The 14,769-nt window shown below is 37.1% G+C and overlaps 2 protein-coding genes and 1 long non-coding RNA gene across 11 annotated transcripts; 1 reads left to right on the top strand and 2 right to left on the bottom strand.

The window, feature by feature from the left end:
• Positions 1-736: 736 nt before the first annotated feature.
• LOC140991542 (cellulose synthase A catalytic subunit 7 [UDP-forming]-like) lies at positions 737-6,348 on the top strand. Its single transcript, XM_073461543.1, has 13 exons — positions 737-923; positions 1,100-1,295; positions 1,921-2,117; positions 2,242-2,347; positions 2,441-2,564; positions 2,653-2,919; positions 3,300-3,645; positions 3,732-3,995; positions 4,118-4,330; positions 4,459-4,669; positions 4,781-4,977; positions 5,086-5,439; positions 5,523-6,348. The coding sequence occupies exons 1-13, from the start codon at positions 849-851 to the stop codon at positions 6,102-6,104; spliced, it is 3,132 nt and encodes a 1,043-aa protein (XP_073317644.1). The 5' UTR covers positions 737-848; the 3' UTR covers positions 6,105-6,348.
• LOC140991545 (uncharacterized) lies at positions 4,100-7,908 on the bottom strand. 2 transcript variants are annotated; one of them, XR_012177926.1, is made up of 4 exons: positions 7,251-7,908; positions 7,091-7,138; positions 6,505-6,606; positions 4,100-4,338 (listed from the first exon to the last, which is right to left on the bottom strand). It is a non-coding gene; the product is annotated as an uncharacterized lncRNA (long non-coding RNA). The 2 variants fall into 2 exon arrangements; XR_012177927.1 differs by having other exon boundaries at positions 7,414-7,908.
• A 742-nt stretch (positions 7,909-8,650) lies between these two features.
• LOC140991544 (AUGMIN subunit 8-like) lies at positions 8,651-14,409 on the bottom strand. Of its 8 annotated transcripts, none has more exons than XM_073461546.1 (7): positions 14,231-14,409; positions 11,536-12,941; positions 11,043-11,162; positions 10,415-10,531; positions 10,250-10,339; positions 9,239-9,346; positions 8,651-9,009 (listed from the first exon to the last, which is right to left on the bottom strand). In XM_073461546.1, the coding sequence occupies exons 2-7, from the start codon at positions 12,787-12,789 to the stop codon at positions 8,926-8,928; spliced, it is 1,773 nt and encodes a 590-aa protein (XP_073317647.1). In that variant the 5' UTR covers positions 12,790-12,941; positions 14,231-14,409; the 3' UTR covers positions 8,651-8,925. The 8 variants fall into 8 exon arrangements, 7 of the variants coding, with proteins under 7 accessions (XP_073317647.1, XP_073317648.1, XP_073317650.1 ...); XM_073461547.1 differs by having other exon boundaries at positions 14,256-14,409; XM_073461549.1 differs by lacking the exon at positions 14,231-14,409 and adding an exon at positions 13,484-13,575.
• Between the last annotated feature and the right edge of the window lie 360 nt (positions 14,410-14,769).

Here is a 14,769-nt window from a genome sequence, read left to right as displayed (position 1 = left end):
GAAAATCATTTGGTATGAAAGATAGAGTTATGTTATATACACAATGATAGTTTACAAACACGGTTACACATTACTTTTGAGATTATAAAATTACCCTAATCACTTTAATTTCAAAAAATACATTTGTAGTAATTCCGTAATCTCAAAAACAATATGCAACCGTGTATGTAACTCTCGATATTTCCGTAAGAATAATCTTGAGCTAATAATTGATGATTTATTATGTAAAAATGCCATTATTAACAAGTTAGATTTATGTAAGTTGATCTAGCATGACAACTCAAAATTAAAAAAATGTGATATTAACATGTCACGGGACAGACTTAAAATTTTGAGAGGGAATAATTCAATAGAATTTTGAGGGGTAAACATTAAAATTTTCAAAAAAATTACGCATAAATCTTAATTTTCTTTTGTTTGAGATGGATCTATTCTCGGTTATTTTACTATTAGATTTAAGATATATTTATATAATTATTCAAATTTTTTTAATATAATAACTTAAGCCCAAAAAAATATATGAATCAATAGGGTAGAGTCCCTTGGTGGGGTTTGGGATGGGAATAGTTGTAAAAGAAGGCAGAAGAGAGATAGCTTAAGGTGGTTGAAACAAAGAAGCTTAACTTGGAGGCAATGGAGACTCTGCAACCAACAGAAATATACACCAAATGTTGCCTTCATTAGGTGGGCAAAATAGACGAGAAAGTGATACAAATTCTGCCCGAGCTACCTAAAATGCTGTATTAAAAAGAACCCTTTACGTACCATATATTCCATTACAACTCACCTCCATTTCCTTGTACTCTCTACCACACACAAACACACACAGTTTACCATCATCACCGGCAATGGAAGCCAGTGCCGGTCTCGTTGCTGGTTCTCACAACCGGAACGAGTTAGTTGTCATCCATGGCCACGAAGAGGTATGTAACGTTACCTTGCTTTTATGCATGCGAACATCCACCCCATTCAATGAGAAAATGTCTCTGATGTTTTCTCGTCTTTGCTAAAATATATTAAATGCTTTGCTTCGGTCGACAAAAAACCATAGTTTTAATCAGGGTCAGCAAGAATGTTATAACTCTAATGGATTTTGCAGCCTAAGACACTGAAAAATCTGAATGGACAAGTCTGTGAGATATGTGGGGATGCGGCTGGGCTAACGGTGGATGGCGAACTCTTCGTGGCATGCAACGAGTGCGGTTTCCCAGTGTGCCGGTCGTGCTACGAGTACGAGAGAAGAGAAGGCAATCAACTGTGCCCTCAGTGCAAAACCAGATATAAACGTCTAAAAGGTTTAGGCACCGGGCTAGCACTCTTTCCTTCATGACAATGACAAACTTGCGTATCTCTAGCATGTTGCAATTACACAGACATATTGCACGTAACCAACGCAGACAATTTGAATAGCATTTAATTCATATTCAAGATTAGCTAGTTTGAAGCAACCTTCTATATGCGACTGTTCCAACCGAACCAAAATTATTTTGTTTCATAGCTGGCTGCAAACTCGAATATATTCATTAACAATTTATAAATATAACTGAATTTTGTCAAAAATCGTTATTCTATCATTTGCTGAATAGAGCTCGATTCTTCCTCTAATCTTATAACAAGACTCTAGTTGATCAGGCTCAACGTAAAACTTTTGTTGCACTTCGCCCTCAAGTGATGACTGATGATATGTGACTCAATTCAGTCACCAATGAAAATCATAAAGGCACTATTGCAAAAAAGAACTTTCTTCTTTTTTTTTTTCGTTTTAAAAGACAGAGAATACTTATTCAGCATATACTTTTTGAGAACGAAACTCAAATTCTATCTTGGAGATCAAGATCAAATTTAAACCTGGCAATCCAAGTCTTTTGGGATGTTTCGTGGGTTTTCCTATATGATCGTCCTCTGATATTTGATTTTAAGGGAGTCCGAGGGTCGAGGGAGATGATGATGAGGAAGATATCGATGACATTGAACATGAATTCAACATAGATGAGGAAAAAAAGAATACCGATATTGCTGAATCCATGCTCCATGGGAAGATGAGTTACGGAAGAGGACAAGAAGACGAGGAAAACGCTCAATATCCGGCTGTTGTAGCCGGCGGTCGCTCCCATCATGTAAGAGCAATTCACCACATATTTATTTTCTCTTTTCATCTTCTCATGCTGTAGCTTTCCGAGTGTGATACGAAACTTCTTTGCCAAGAGAAGTTACTCCTTGTTGCTTCTTATAAAAATGAAGGTTAGTGGAGAATTCCCGACTCCAAGTCATGCTTATGGTGGAGACCAAATGATGGGATCCTCTCTGCACAGGCGCGTGCATCCATATCCAGTCTCTGATGAAACTGGTAAAAAGAACTGTTGTAGAACCATTTGAAGAGTGTTGAAAAAATGAAATTTTATAGCGAATTTTGCACTGAGTTGTAAACTTCAAATTGCAGGAGGTGCAAGATGGGATGATAAGAAACTGGAGATGGGTTGGAAAGAAAGGATGGAAGACTGGAAAATGCAGCAAGGAAATCTGGGGCCTGAATATGATGACTCCGCTGATCCGGAAATGACCATGTATGAGTTCGATATTTCTTTTCATCGTTGGCTCTTTTACATACTATAATCTGATGGAGTTTTGAACCGTCTTATGTATGAAATGCAGTTTAGATGAAGCAAGACAACCGTTGTCAAGAAAAGTGCCAATTGCTTCGAGCAAAATTAATCCTTACCGAATGGTGATCGTGACTCGGCTGGTGGTACTGGCCTTCTTCCTTCGTTATCGAATCTTGAATCCCGTGCATGATGCATTTGGCCTCTGGCTCACTTCAATTATTTGTGAAATCTGGTTTGCTTTCTCATGGATTCTCGATCAGTTTCCAAAATGGTTCCCCATTGATAGGGAGACGTATCTTGATCGCCTTTCCCTCAGGTAAAAATTAAACACACGCAGAAACTAAAAATCTTGCAAGACACTAATCGTATCTTGAATAAATAACCTCCGCTTTATACGCTATGCCAATATCCGCCCTTCTAAAGAAGAAAAAGAAAAACAAAAGGAAAAGAAAATATAGGATACGAGTACAGAATACAGTACCACGTGAATAATATTATAGTCGCTTCCACTGTGACAAGTTTAACCAAAAAGTAGTTTGTGAAAGATCATGAACGGTAAAACATTAAATATTCTTTTTTTTATCAGGAACGTTAAATATTCTTGATAGTACATGTTTGCATACGTTCTATGTTGGCAACTGTCTATATTATATGGGTATTTCGTGAAATTGTAAATTCTAACGAATTTTGCTGCAGGTATGAAAGGGAAGCTGAACCAAACATGCTAGCTCCAGTCGATATATTTGTCAGTACAGTAGATCCCATGAAGGAACCACCTCTTGTTACAGCCAATACGGTTCTCTCAATACTTGCAATGGACTACCCTGTTGACAAAATCTCATGTTATATATCAGATGATGGTGCTTCAATGTGTACCTTTGAAGCACTATCAGAAACAGCAGAATTCGCTCGAAAATGGGTTCCTTTCTGCAAGAAGTTCTCTATAGAACCTCGAGCACCGGAGATGTATTTCTCGGAGAAGGTTGACTATTTGAAGGATAAAGTGCAGCCAACTTTTGTGCAGGAGCGAAGAGCTATGAAGGTATAATCTCAAACCATATAATTTGCTCATCCTGAGGACTATAAAACAATGAGAAAGTTAAAAAAGCTTATTATCATGTGTAACAGAGAGAATATGAGGAATTCAAGGTCAGAATAAATGCACTGGTTGCAAAAGCCATTAAAGTTCCTCCTGGAGGATGGATCATGCAAGATGGGACTCCATGGCCTGGAAACAACACTAAGGATCATCCTGGTATGATTCAAGTCTTTCTAGGCCAAAATGGAGGCCGTGATGTGGAAGGACGTGAACTTCCTCGCCTAGTTTATGTGTCTCGGGAAAAGAGGCTAAGTTTTCAGCATCACAAAAAAGCTGGTGCGATGAATTCCCTGGTAAATATCATCACTACACCATAACTTTTGGCTTTCCATTTCATCCACATGGCAACATGATGGTCAGCACGTAGTCAAAATCCTTCATCATTATAATTATTCTCATGCCGCGAAGTCCGCAGATTCGAGTTTCTGGAGTTCTTACCAACGCTGCATTCATGTTGAACTTGGACTGTGACCACTACTTAAATAACAGCAAGGCTGTAAGAGAGGCGATGTGTTTTTTGATGGATCCTCAGGTTGGAAAGAAGGTTTGCTACGTCCAATTCCCTCAGAGGTTTGATGGGATAGATAAACATGACAGATATGCCAACAGAAATACAGTCTTCTTTGATGTAAGTATCTGCAAAAACAGTGAAAAAATATCAACACTTCTTAACCGAGTAGTAAAGATATGAATAATAGCAACGGTTTTTCGCCCACAATCAAGTGAATTAGATGACATTCATCTTCTAACTTGCAGATCAACATGAAAGGTCTAGACGGCATTCAAGGTCCAGTCTATGTTGGGACAGGGTGTGTCTTTAGAAGACAAGCTTTATACGGCTATGAACCTCCCAAGGGTCCCAAGCGTCCAAAAATGGTAAGCTGCGATTGCTGCCCATGCTTTGGACGCCGCAAAAAGCTTCCAAACTACTCTAAGAATGATCCCGATGGAGGGGTAAACATTCAAGGTTATTTGAAGCCATTAAGATTGTCATAATTTTTCACATGTTGACGGATTAAGATAATTAGTTTATGTTCCAATCCACTGAAACGTTAGAACCTGCATCTCTTTGAAACAGGATTTGATGAAGACAATAAGATATTAATGTCTCAGATGAATTTTGAAAAGAAATTTGGACAATCACCAATATTTGTGACTTCAACCTTGATGATTGAAGGTGGTGTCCCACCTTCCTCAAGCCCAGCAGCTTTGCTAAAAGAAGCCATTCATGTCATAAGCTGTGGTTATGAAGACAAGACAGAATGGGGTTCTGAGGTACTGCCGACATCCCTAAACGAGTCGCATATTATTATTCCCCATAATTTTGTAGCTTTTTATAATTTATGCATCATTCAAATTACATCGTGATTCATGAACATGCAGCTGGGTTGGATTTACGGCTCTATCACAGAAGATATCCTCACAGGATTCAAGATGCATTGCCGCGGTTGGCGATCCATTTACTGTATGCCTAAAAGGGCTGCATTTAAGGGATCAGCTCCAATTAATCTATCAGATCGTCTCAATCAGGTGCTGCGATGGGCTCTTGGCTCTGTCGAGATCTTTTTCAGTCGCCATAGCCCTCTCTGGTATGGGTACAAAGAAGGAAACTTAAAGTGGCTAGAACGATTTGCATATGTCAACACGACTGTCTATCCCTTCACCTCTCTACCACTTCTTGCCTACTGTACCCTCCCTGCTATCTGCTTGCTCACTGGAAAATTCATCATGCCAGAGGTATTATAAATACAATATCTATCAATGCTATTCGGCAGATACATCATTGTGTACTGATTTTTCTGTTTCTCTGCATGTTCCAGATAAGCACCTTTGCAAGTTTATTCTTTATTGCTCTTTTCCTATCGATATTTGTGACGGGTATTCTAGAGCTAAGGTGGAGTGGAGTTAGCATCGAGGAATGGTGGAGAAACGAGCAGTTTTGGGTGATTGGTGGTGTGTCTGCTCACCTCTTCGCCGTTATTCAAGGCCTTCTAAAAGTTTTGGCAGGAATAGACACAAACTTCACAGTAACATCCAAGGCAACAGATGATGAGGATTTTGGGGAGCTATACGCTTTCAAGTGGACAACACTCCTTATCCCTCCGACAACTATTTTGATAATAAACCTTGTTGGTGTTGTGGCTGGAATCTCGGATGCCATCAACAACGGGTATCAATCATGGGGTCCCCTATTCGGTAAGCTATTCTTTGCCTTTTGGGTGATCGTGCATCTCTACCCGTTCCTCAAAGGTCTCATGGGCAGGCAGAACAGGACTCCCACTATTGTTATTATATGGTCAGTGCTTCTAGCTTCAATCTTCTCTTTGCTTTGGGTTCGAATCGATCCCTTCATACTAAAAACTAAGGGGCCTAACACCAAGCAATGTGGGATTAACTGCTGAAATATTGGTTCCATTATTTCAGTAAGCCACCTATATAGTATGGTGTGTGCATTTTGATATTTGAGAATATAATGTGTTGTTCAACAAAGCGGAGTTGCACAAATACAGAATAAAGATAGCTGTGAAATTTTGCTCAAGTATCAAGAATTATTTACAATTTTGTACATTTCTGGAATAGATGATTCAGAGACAGATATTGTTTGCTGATTGTTAATTATTTTATTTGATTAAGTCTACGTGTTTCCCTGGGGTGGCTTTGCAGGAACCATACAAGTATATAGCATAAAAATATATTAGGACAAAAATCACTTAAACAGGGTGGAACCAATAAAAAATTATTGTGAATTGTGAACATGTATATTAATCTAAAATGTTAACAAGCTTTGAGTTGAGAATGTACCTCATGGACACCCTCTAACTATGCTCCCATGAAGCCCTCTAAGTAATCTAGAGAAATATGTCAAATACCACCACATAACAAAACCTGGATCCCTGCAAATTCCTGAAAAAGAAAATGAAACATTTATCATTGGATTCAGAAAGCTAATACAAGCTCGATGAGGTAGAAGACCAACAGTTGTATGTTCTCCTCTATTGCACACAAATATTGAATATTAATTACTCTCAGCAGGTTTATGAACAAAAAAGTTCTATCACCAATAGGCAATAGTTTCCACAAGAACAATCACCACCTTAGAATTATGAAATCAATGATCATCCCATGGAATTTTTTATTACAGGATCGTGGGATAAATTTATAAGAAAATCATTGTGTTTTCCATGATTTTAACCTCAACCCCAACTTAAAATTAGCACGGACTAACAAAAATAGATCTTTGAATGCAGATATTGAAAAATAGATCTTCAATGGATAAATAACAAACATATACAAAGCATGAAAGCAAAAATGCAAAGAATGATACTAGAAATGTCGAGCCACCAGTAAAGGAAAATTCAACTGAAATCATCAAGTAAAGGATATATACATCATGAGTTCCTTGAAGAGCTGCCTTGGATTGCACTATACGTATAACCTGATATAAAGAGAGAGAAAAATAATTCTTAGCGCTTCACAAGTAACTAGATTTTTAAGAATGAATTAATAACCAAGAGAATTGAGTCATGATTGAAGAAGGGCCTTCTCACAAAAAAGAAAATGTTTCCTCAACAAACATTGATCGCAGATTACTCAGAATTCTAACGTGATTAACATCACAACACAAGACATCGCAGCTCCGTTATTACAATCAAAATCATAGATAATTGAGGTCCGAAACCAAATTCAGCCTCCCAATCAACCCAAACTTACAACTAAGCAGTCACTATGTCCCCACTCTTGGAATACAAAGAGATCATAGCAGTAAGCACATGCTCGGGAACATGGCAGCAAGCTTCATATCCGGTTCTGACCCGCCAGCAACTCAGATACACCAGAAATCACCTCAGGCCTCAACTATTGTAACCAAGCAGAATTGCCCAAGTCCTCTTTTTTGAAGAAATGATATTTAACCAATCCAAAAACAACATTATATACCGAAAGAACCGTGTCTGGCTCAAGTGTTCCATCAAACATCTTAAATACAAGTCCAAACCTTTCGCCAGAGCCCAGACGGCCTTGAACCCTCAAATCAATTCAATCCTAGCCATCCTCGGGAATTATCGTAACCCCCGATAAAGCAAGAATCCAACACTTTCGGACCCAGATGAAAGAAATGCCTATTCCTTTTACCAACGTGTGAAATTTACTGACAGCATTTCTGATCCGCGTAGGATTGAATAAAAGGGATATTATCTGTTTTGTTGTGAATATGAGTAATAATATACTTGAGTTGGGTATGGGTATGGGTATGGGTATGGGTAACTCTAAAAAAATTGAATTTGATTCTTTAAAAAAAATCATCGTGTTTTACTTATTAACTTATTATTTAGCTATATTTTTATTTAGTACGTAGTTTTTTTTTACTAAATCAAAATATAACTAATTAATAATGTAAATTTGATTTCATTTATATACTTTAAAAAAATAAAAAAATAAAAAAAAAGAACAGTATGTATTAGTAATTTTAAGTATATCTTTCAAATTTTTATCAACTAACTATATTCAATTTGTTTATATATCCAAAATATCATTTTAGATATTAAAAAAATCACAGCTATATTGTTTATATATAAACATACAATACTAATATATCATATTGTGTTATACACACAAATTGATATTAGTGATATCAAAATCGAGTCAAAAAATCTCAAGACAAGTTTTATTGCCCTTGAAAAACCAAATGAGGCGAATTGAACGGAGACAATTTGATGTGTTTGTCACTTCTAACTTAACTACATATGAGCCTGAGCTTTCAAAACGATGTCGAAATTAACCTAAAATTTGGCTGTATAAGTTGGTTGTGTTCATCTAATGATTTCTTTACCAATTCCAGATTCAACAAAAATGCAAAAGATCGTTACACAACATTCAATAGCTATCTAAAATTTAACAATCAACCGAATTTGTATGCAGATTAAATCCCAATGAATCATCAAAAAAAAAATGCCTAAAGCACTTTTCTTTTGACATTTACTTGTAAAATTGGTTTTACAAATAAAAAAATATGGAAAAAATAAAGACACGTTTGATCTTGTTGACTAAAAAACAGCTTGTCAGCTCTAACTAAACTAATTAAAAATAATGACAAGAAACCAAAGGGGGAAGTAAAATCAATATGCATTCACAAGCAAATTGTTACCATAGTCCTCCACTCGATTCATTGCCGACGAAACAGAAGCTAAAGTTGTGATCATCGAATTTTCAACTTCTTGAAGGATTTTAAAATCCGAATATTGCTGATTCGTCATTTCCCAAAACTTGTCTCGACTGAGATATATGGGTTCTGAGGCTGTATTCTTGCACCTGCTCATGTACATTCAAGCTGATCTTCAGCAATTTCATATACCAAATATGTACTAGTCCTTGCAAAAGAAATGTAATGCGAAACAACAAATAAAACAGCAGAAATACGTGATAATGATGTCTCTTCAGCAAAACCTGAGTGACTATTTATGACTTCTAAAAATATATGTTATAGTTCTGTGATAAAGTAGATAAATATTATTTGAGAAGAAAAGTTCTATAACCTCACCTGGAATGCAGCTGTAATGCTCATTAGTGATTCACATTCATCAAGCATTGCTCTTTCTTGTGCTGCTATATCAGCAACTTGGGAAACCAAAGAATTCATCCCCTCCATCTGTATGATACAATTGAAATCTCAAGGGTGGTTCGTTTGAATAATGTTATCCACAAACATCAATGAAAAAATAGACTACTCAAGATCGATCACTCATGGAATAAATAAGACGCCAATCTCGTTAACTTTTTGAATCAATTAAATTCCCGCATTCAACAGCTCATCCACATCAACATTTTTTGTGAATCAAATATAGTCACAAAGTTTTAATACCTTCTCAACGTCAATGACTTATACAAACCAATACCTGCTACGACAATGATAATGTCATCTTACCACTCGAATTAACGACTTAAAGATACACTGGAAAAATATTATGATTACCACGTAAATAACTCGTCTATTCTTCCCCTACAACATACTTAGTGGTCGACTTTCCACATCAACAATGGCATAAACATACCACCAACTGACGAAAGCAGGTAAACAATCCCTTCACGAATGAAGGCTTGACTACTTCAAAATCAGTAATTAGAGCCTAATATGCCAGATTAGAAAGCTGGTCAACCTTACCACAAAAGGTCGGCTTAAAACATCCTATGGTAAAACATAAATAAAATGCCTATTCAACATAGACTTAGCAATCACATAAACGAAATAAATTCTTATCCATCCAATTCATCTCCATTATTTCACAGTTAGTTACTACCTTACAACATTGGAGAATAGCATAAATGAATAGTGCATTATTCCTGATAAGTTCCCTCACTCACCTATTATAAAAATGTACACTTGGATAGAGGTAGAATCTTGGGAGTATCTATAATTAGTAGACATAAAATTCTTCTCATGGTGGATCACGCCATCAGGATGTGGTATAAGATAAAAGTACACAGAACAATAATATTCTCCTTTTATGCATTAAAAGGTCTAATATGATGGGCAATAAACCGAAGTTCTCACCTGTGAAAGAATGGAACATAAAGAGGATCCCATAGCCTGCATCACATCAACAGCAGAGCATACAGCTGCTTTAATAGTTTCAATATCTCCCTGTAAAAGATTAGATTGATTTTAATGACTTTTGCTTTATAAAAGTGAATATGGAAAGCTAGTCAGCTGAAATACCCTTGCTCCTTCAGTGACTGGAATACGGATGGTACCTTCTTGCAGTTCTTGGGTGACCAAGGTTAATGAGTTGGCATGGTCTCTTTCAACCAAAGCCCACTGATCAAGACAAGTCAGCTGAGGAAGTGGCATTTTGAGTTAGTAAATATATAAACCAGCTGTTTCCTATAAATACAGAGTGATGCGAGAAAAATATATAGTTCCATGCATATATGACCACTGTTTAGAATACATGAAAATCAAGAAAATAATGACCAATGGGAAGATAATGCTGAGATGCCTATTGAGAGAGACAATCTTTAGAAGCTAAGCAAGTAAATCGCTGAAAAATAACAGCAACTCCAACCATGCCAATGGTTCCACAACTGAAATCATCTGGTCACCCAAGATTAAGTACATGTTTTCCTATACCCGTCAAATATATTACCACACTCACGAATTTATGGTACTCGGCTATAATGCCTTTTTCTGGATAAATAAGGTGTTACAAAGTGCTACCAAACATCAAATTAGGTCAAAGAAGATGCTTTGAAACTAACCCACATTATTAATTCAGCAAAAAATTCGTAAACATCAAAATCCGTTGACTCTAAGTCGTTTACTATCATGAGAAGAAGAGAGGGATTACTTGATAGTCCAAAATTGAGTAAAGTTTCAAGACGAGCCTCAGCTGCTGAAGGTGTATCCTTTTTGCAGTTGCCGAGTCCAACATAGACGCAATTGTCCTCCAGGTGCTATAAAATATTTTCTGCAATTTATGGGATTATGGCCACATGAAGATGAAATTAATTTGGAATAAATAATAAAATAGCGTTCTGACCATCACCAGTTAATTCATCACATAAATATTTGTTCGATGGTTAAGATTTGAGAGAACATCACACACTTTAAGTTGAAAACTAGCCTGTGAGGAACCTCTACCAATTATAGAATATGAAATTCTAAGCAAAACACCGTCAAAGCATGAAAACTGCAGTAAATTGCGCGGAAAGAGAAGAATTTGGAACTTGGTTAAAAAAATTGAAAAGATTTATATCTGAATCAGTCGACAAAAAAAACCCATTGATGTAAGTGAAACATTAAAATAGACTTGCTAAAGTTTCATAGAGATATACTCGAACCTCTGCTTTTACTTTCAGTGAATGCAATACAGCATAACTTCGGGCATTTGCATAATGCCATTGCAAGTGTCTATTGTATAACAACCGCAGCTGATGCACGTCTTCGATGTGATTTGCAGCCTTATTTCCTTTCTTAATATCAGCAATAAAGCTAAGAACAGAAGTTGAACTTTGAGGTTGTCGGGATGGACTGGATTGCCATGCCCGAGTAGGACTGGGTCCTCTAGAAGAAGGCTTGCCAACCTTATTTCTAGCTGGACTAGTCCCTCTAGACACCGGTGGCGATGGAGGGCGCAATCCAGAAGTTGGCAGAGATTGGGCTCTTGCTGCAGCGTACGTCAATGGTGTTTTATCTGGCGAACTTAAAGAGGTAAACTGTGTCCTCATGGAACTATCATCAGATGAGCATCCATTCAACATAACTTTGCCACTGTTACAGCAAGTTCTTGACATTAACAAATCACTGGTAATTTTTTCCAAAGATAATCTCCTGGGGTAAGACTCAGCCTTAATGGAATGGGATAAAGATGCAGTTTTGCTTATCTTATCAGTCAAATTGATGTTTCTATTCAAAGCAGAAGAACTCGCTTTTCCGTTAACTGTTCTTGGCCATCGATGCTGATCCACTAGACAAGCAGGTAAACTATCAATGGGTTTAGAGTTCTCTGATTTATCAAAAGACCTCTTTCCTTTATTTGGAGTACTCGTTCTCTCTGGTGTGGATTTTCTTGAAGCGGGTAGTTCAGTCTGTTTATGAGCTATGTTTGACGAAGTTCTCAGAGCTGGATCAGAGAGAACATTTGAAACTGGTTTTTCTCTCTTGCTCATAGGAACAGATATGATATCAGATTTAAAAGAAACACTGAGACTCCGCATTGCAGATGGCCTTAAAGACTCATGTAACTTATTGCCCACGATCTTTTTTGATGTCAGTAGCTTTTCTGAGGATGTATCCTGCACTGGTGTTGATGGAGATGGACTGGGTGGTGATAATGGTCCACGGGAGCGCTTTCTTTCTGCTGATACAGCCCGCTTTGGACCAGATACAGTTGAGGTTGGAGCTGTCTTGCTGGTATTGGGCGAAGGGCAGCGTTTCGGTCCAGTGGACCATGCGGGTGACTTGTACCTAGAACTAATTTCTCTGATTCGGGACTGGAGGGTTCCATGATTGTTAACAGCTTGGATCAACGGAGGTTTGGTTGCATCTGATATAGATTGCTTCTCTAATGCTTGCGGTAATTCACATACGTCCATCCAGACTGCGCAAATCAGACCACATTGATGTCTCTTTCATATGCTATTTACAACTGTAAACATACTTTTCAACAGTCTTTCATAAAACCCGATCAATATGTCATTAACGACACCAATTACTCTAAAAGAAGGATCCTTTCCTTGCTCAATATCTGCATCACATATTCGCAGTCATAAGTGTGATGCTATAAATTGGAAAATGAATAAAGAAAAATAAAATGCACCTTGAAAAAGAGAATGATGATCAAAAGAACACATCTTTAAAAACACCCAGATCTCAACAACATTGAATTCACAATTACAACTGTGCCTCCTAAGACAATAAAACTAAACCCAACTTAAGACAGATCTCACATCTTGGCAAAAGTAAAAAAGAGGTAATCAAATGAAACAAGGAAATGAGAAGACACAGTAAAAAGCAGTCCTTACCTCAGACTTAGGGAGGCGTCGGAGAAGACAAGGGATGGAAAAAAGTAGAATAAAAAATTAGAAAATATTAGGATAAACAAAGAAGCCCAGCCCCCTCGCTTGCTTTTAGTTGTCATTTATATCTCACTTCCTTTTCTTCTCCCCACTTTTGTTTATGGTCCCAACCATTTGTCCCTCTCGCGGGAATGCCATAGATAGATGTGATGGGGCTGCCTCCCTAACACAGTCCCCCACCCCACGCAATATAGATACACGTAGAACTCACATTTAGAGCGTTGCTCTCCCTCTGTCCTGTTCCTTCTTTCGCCCAGCCAACCACTTAACATGAAAAGAGGAACGAATAGCTGGAAATGATATCTTCACACAGAATGCAATAAGAATATTTTAAATAATGGAATCAACTCAAAATAATTCTAGGAAAATGGGAACTGTGGTCGGAATCACGTGCGGTTAGAGTTTAAAGCACTAATATTACAGATTACAGTCAAACAGTATTTTAGACTCTAATTAGCCATTGATATACAAAAATATGTAAAACAACAATATTATTTCTTTTGACCTCTCCACTTCTTTATTTGCATTTCGCAGACGAAACAAAACTCGACGCGAACTTGGCGAAAATATCTAGGAATTTTACACCTGCGCTTCGACCTTGTCAGATTCAGTTACCAAATTCGCAAACGTCCGTAGATTTCACGTAAACTGCATCAAAAACTACCCATCGGCAATTTATGATAAAATGGTGAAATTTTCCAAAAAAAGGAAAAAATTTCTCGTAATTTACTCATTGATTCAGCTTCCACCACTCAAAACCAATTGGAAAATGAAACAAAGATCCCGTCCAAGCTTACTCGCCATGAAAAAGCATCCATCGAGAAGATCACAAAAACGATTTAAATCCCAAAAACCACACACACACACACACAGTTCAAAAGCAACGAAGATACAGATAAAATTTGCTGAAATAATCGCTTCCATAATAAAATTAAACCAAAGACACAAGCTAACATACATCAGCGTAACCAGAAAAACCATACTTTTTCTCGGCGACGAAGATTAACCGAATTTCTGTGAACTTTAGAGCAATTTTTACAGTCTTTTTCTAAGGCAAAAATTACTGAGAGAAATATAGTAAGGAGAAAGATTCAAACAAGAATTTTCAGTTAAGGGTGGACGAACTATGGAGCCAGGAGACGAGGCGGCAGTTAATTTCGCGCCACCTAATTTTTATTATTTAGAAAAACTTTCTTAATTAATTTTAAATTTTTCTATATTCTCGTCAGAAACCTCCAATTAAGTCTACTCAAGACTGAGTGATCAGTGAGTGATTTAATTAAACGAAAAATTGACCTACAATCTCCGGCCGTCGTTTTTTTTATGTTCAGTCCTTGGGTATTTTTTTAGTACCACATTTACACATGAAGTATACCACATTTCCACATGAAGTGTACCACAATTTGTATGACATAGTACCATAATTTTGTGGGTAGGGAGTGAACCCAAAGAAATGTTTTGATTGGGGATTTTTCACCAACTTCTCCATTTATTAAA

This window comes from Primulina huaijiensis, chromosome 13 (assembly GCF_012295235.1).
Source record: "Primulina huaijiensis isolate GDHJ02 chromosome 13, ASM1229523v2, whole genome shotgun sequence".
NCBI classification, from domain to species: domain Eukaryota; kingdom Viridiplantae; phylum Streptophyta; class Magnoliopsida; order Lamiales; family Gesneriaceae; genus Primulina; species Primulina huaijiensis.
The sequence above is the reverse complement of the archived record's forward strand: the minus strand, read 5'-3'. Positions and strand labels throughout refer to the sequence as shown.

Bases quoted from the DNA above. Each gene is read 5' to 3' on its own strand.
- LOC140991542 (XM_073461543.1), top strand. From the start codon at position 849: ATGGAAGCCAGTGCCGGTCTCGTTGCTGGTTCTCACAACCGGAACGAG. The intron at 4,670-4,780 runs GTTATTTGAAGC...TCTTTGAAACAG, and splicing joins TGGAGGGGTAAACATTCAAG to GATTTGATGAAGACAATAAG. The intron at 5,440-5,522 runs GTATTATAAATA...TGCATGTTCCAG, and splicing joins GAAAATTCATCATGCCAGAG to ATAAGCACCTTTGCAAGTTT.
- LOC140991544 (XM_073461546.1), bottom strand. From the start codon at position 12,789: ATGGACGTATGTGAATTACCGCAAGCATTAGAGAAGCAATCTATATCA. The intron at 11,163-11,535 runs GTTCGAGTATAT...CATAAATTGCAG, and splicing joins CACTGAAAGTAAAAGCAGAG to AAAATATTTTATAGCACCTG. The intron at 9,347-10,249 runs GTGAGAACTTCG...TGTATCATACAG, and splicing joins TATGTTCCATTCTTTCACAG to ATGGAGGGGATGAATTCTTT.